Source organism: Chaetura pelagica, unplaced genomic scaffold, assembly GCF_000747805.2.
Source record: "Chaetura pelagica isolate M959 unplaced genomic scaffold, ChaPel_1.0 scaffold583, whole genome shotgun sequence".
NCBI lineage: Eukaryota > Metazoa > Chordata > Aves > Apodiformes > Apodidae > Chaetura > Chaetura pelagica.
In genome coordinates this window covers 34,597-36,125 of record NW_009952719.1, presented here as the reverse complement: position 1 = coordinate 36,125, position 1,529 = coordinate 34,597, and the positions used below count along the sequence as shown (strand labels likewise).

At 58.7% G+C, this 1,529-nt stretch overlaps 1 protein-coding gene across 1 annotated transcript in view; it reads left to right on the top strand.

The window, feature by feature from the left end:
- The window catches only part of MCAM (melanoma cell adhesion molecule), a 7,275-nt gene that overhangs the window by 1,537 nt on the left and 4,209 nt on the right, over positions 1-1,529 (top strand). The window contains exons 2-4 of the mRNA XM_009994611.1: positions 24-177; positions 906-976; positions 1,063-1,154. Of these exons, the coding sequence (XP_009992913.1) occupies positions 24-177; positions 906-976; positions 1,063-1,154 (317 nt within the window). The remainder of the gene's footprint in view (positions 1-23; positions 178-905; positions 977-1,062; positions 1,155-1,529) is intronic.

Below are 1,529 nucleotides of genomic sequence, written 5' to 3'. Positions count from 1 at the left end.
TGTCGGGCGGCCGGGTCCTGGAGGAGAGCGCGGAGTACGCGGGGCGGCTGTCGCTGGGGGGGGACGGGGCCCTGTCCATCAGCAGGGTGACAATGCAGGATGCCAAGACCTTCATCTGCCAGGTGGTGACAGACAGCCACGGCACGGCTGAGAACCACACCGAGCTCTATGTGTACAGTGAGTGGTGGGGATGGAGGGATGGAGAGCAGCCTGGCCCTGCAGCTGCTCTGCGGGGCTGGAGTGGAGGCCCATCCCATCCCATATCCCATCCCTCCTCATCCCATCCCTCCTCATCCCATCCCTCCTCATCCCATCCCTCCTCATCCCATCCCTCCTCATCCCATCCCTCCTCATCCCATCCCTCCTCATCCCATCCCTCCTCATCCCATCCCTCCTCATCCCATCCCTCCTCATCCCATCCCTCCTCATCCCATCCCTCCTCATCCCATCCCTCCTCATCCCATCCCTCCTCATCCCATCCCTCCTCATCCCATCCCTCCTCATCCCATCCCTCCTCATCCCATCCCTCCTCATCCCATCCCTCCTCATCCCATCCCTCCTCATCCCATCCCTCCTCATCCCATCCCTCCTCATCCCATCCCTCCTCATCCCATCCCTCCTCATCCCATCCCTCCTCATCCCATCCCTCCTCATCCCATCCCTCCTCATCCCATCCCTCCTCATTCCATCCCTCCTCATCCCATCCCTCCTCATCCCATCCCTCCTCATCCCATCCCTCCTCATCCCATCCCTCCTCATCCCATCCCTCCTCATCCCATCCCTCCTCATCCCATCCCATCCCATCCCTCCTCATCCCATCCCACCCCTCCTCATCCCATCTCATCCCTCCTCATCCCATCCCCTCCCGTCCCTCCTAATACATGCAAAGTGGCTTCTCTTTCCAGAGGTCCCCGAGGTTCCTGAGATTTTGGCCTACCCAGGAGGCATCTCTGTGCAGAGCAGCAGCTTATCAGAGGTGAAAAAAAGGTCCCCAGCCATGCTGGGATCCCCTCTCCCCACGGGGGCACCCCAGGGAGCTCAGGGCTCTCTCTCCCATCCCAGATTGCCCAGTGTGTGAGCAGGAACAGCTTTCCACCCCCCAACATCACCTGGCACAAGAATGGGGAGCAGCTGCAGCCAGAGGATAATAGTGAGTTGGATGGGGACTGGGCATGAGGATTGGGATGGGGATGGGGAATTGCACCTCCCTGCTTGGGAGAGGGGTCGAGGCACTTGTACTATCCAGGACCTTATCTGGAGAATAAGTCCTATGAGGGGAGGCTGAGGGAACTGGGATTGTTTAGTTGGAAGAAGAGGAGGCTGAGGGGAAACCTCATTGCTCTCTACAACTGCCTGAAAGGATGAAAGGAAATGGCCTGAAGCTGCACCAGGGGAGGATTAGGCTGGATATTAGGAAGAATTCCTTTACCCAAAGGGTAACAGTGGAACAGGCTGCCCAGGGAGCTGGTGGAGTCACCATCCCTGGAAGTGTTGAAGAGAAATGTAGATGTGGAGCTCAGGGACGTGAT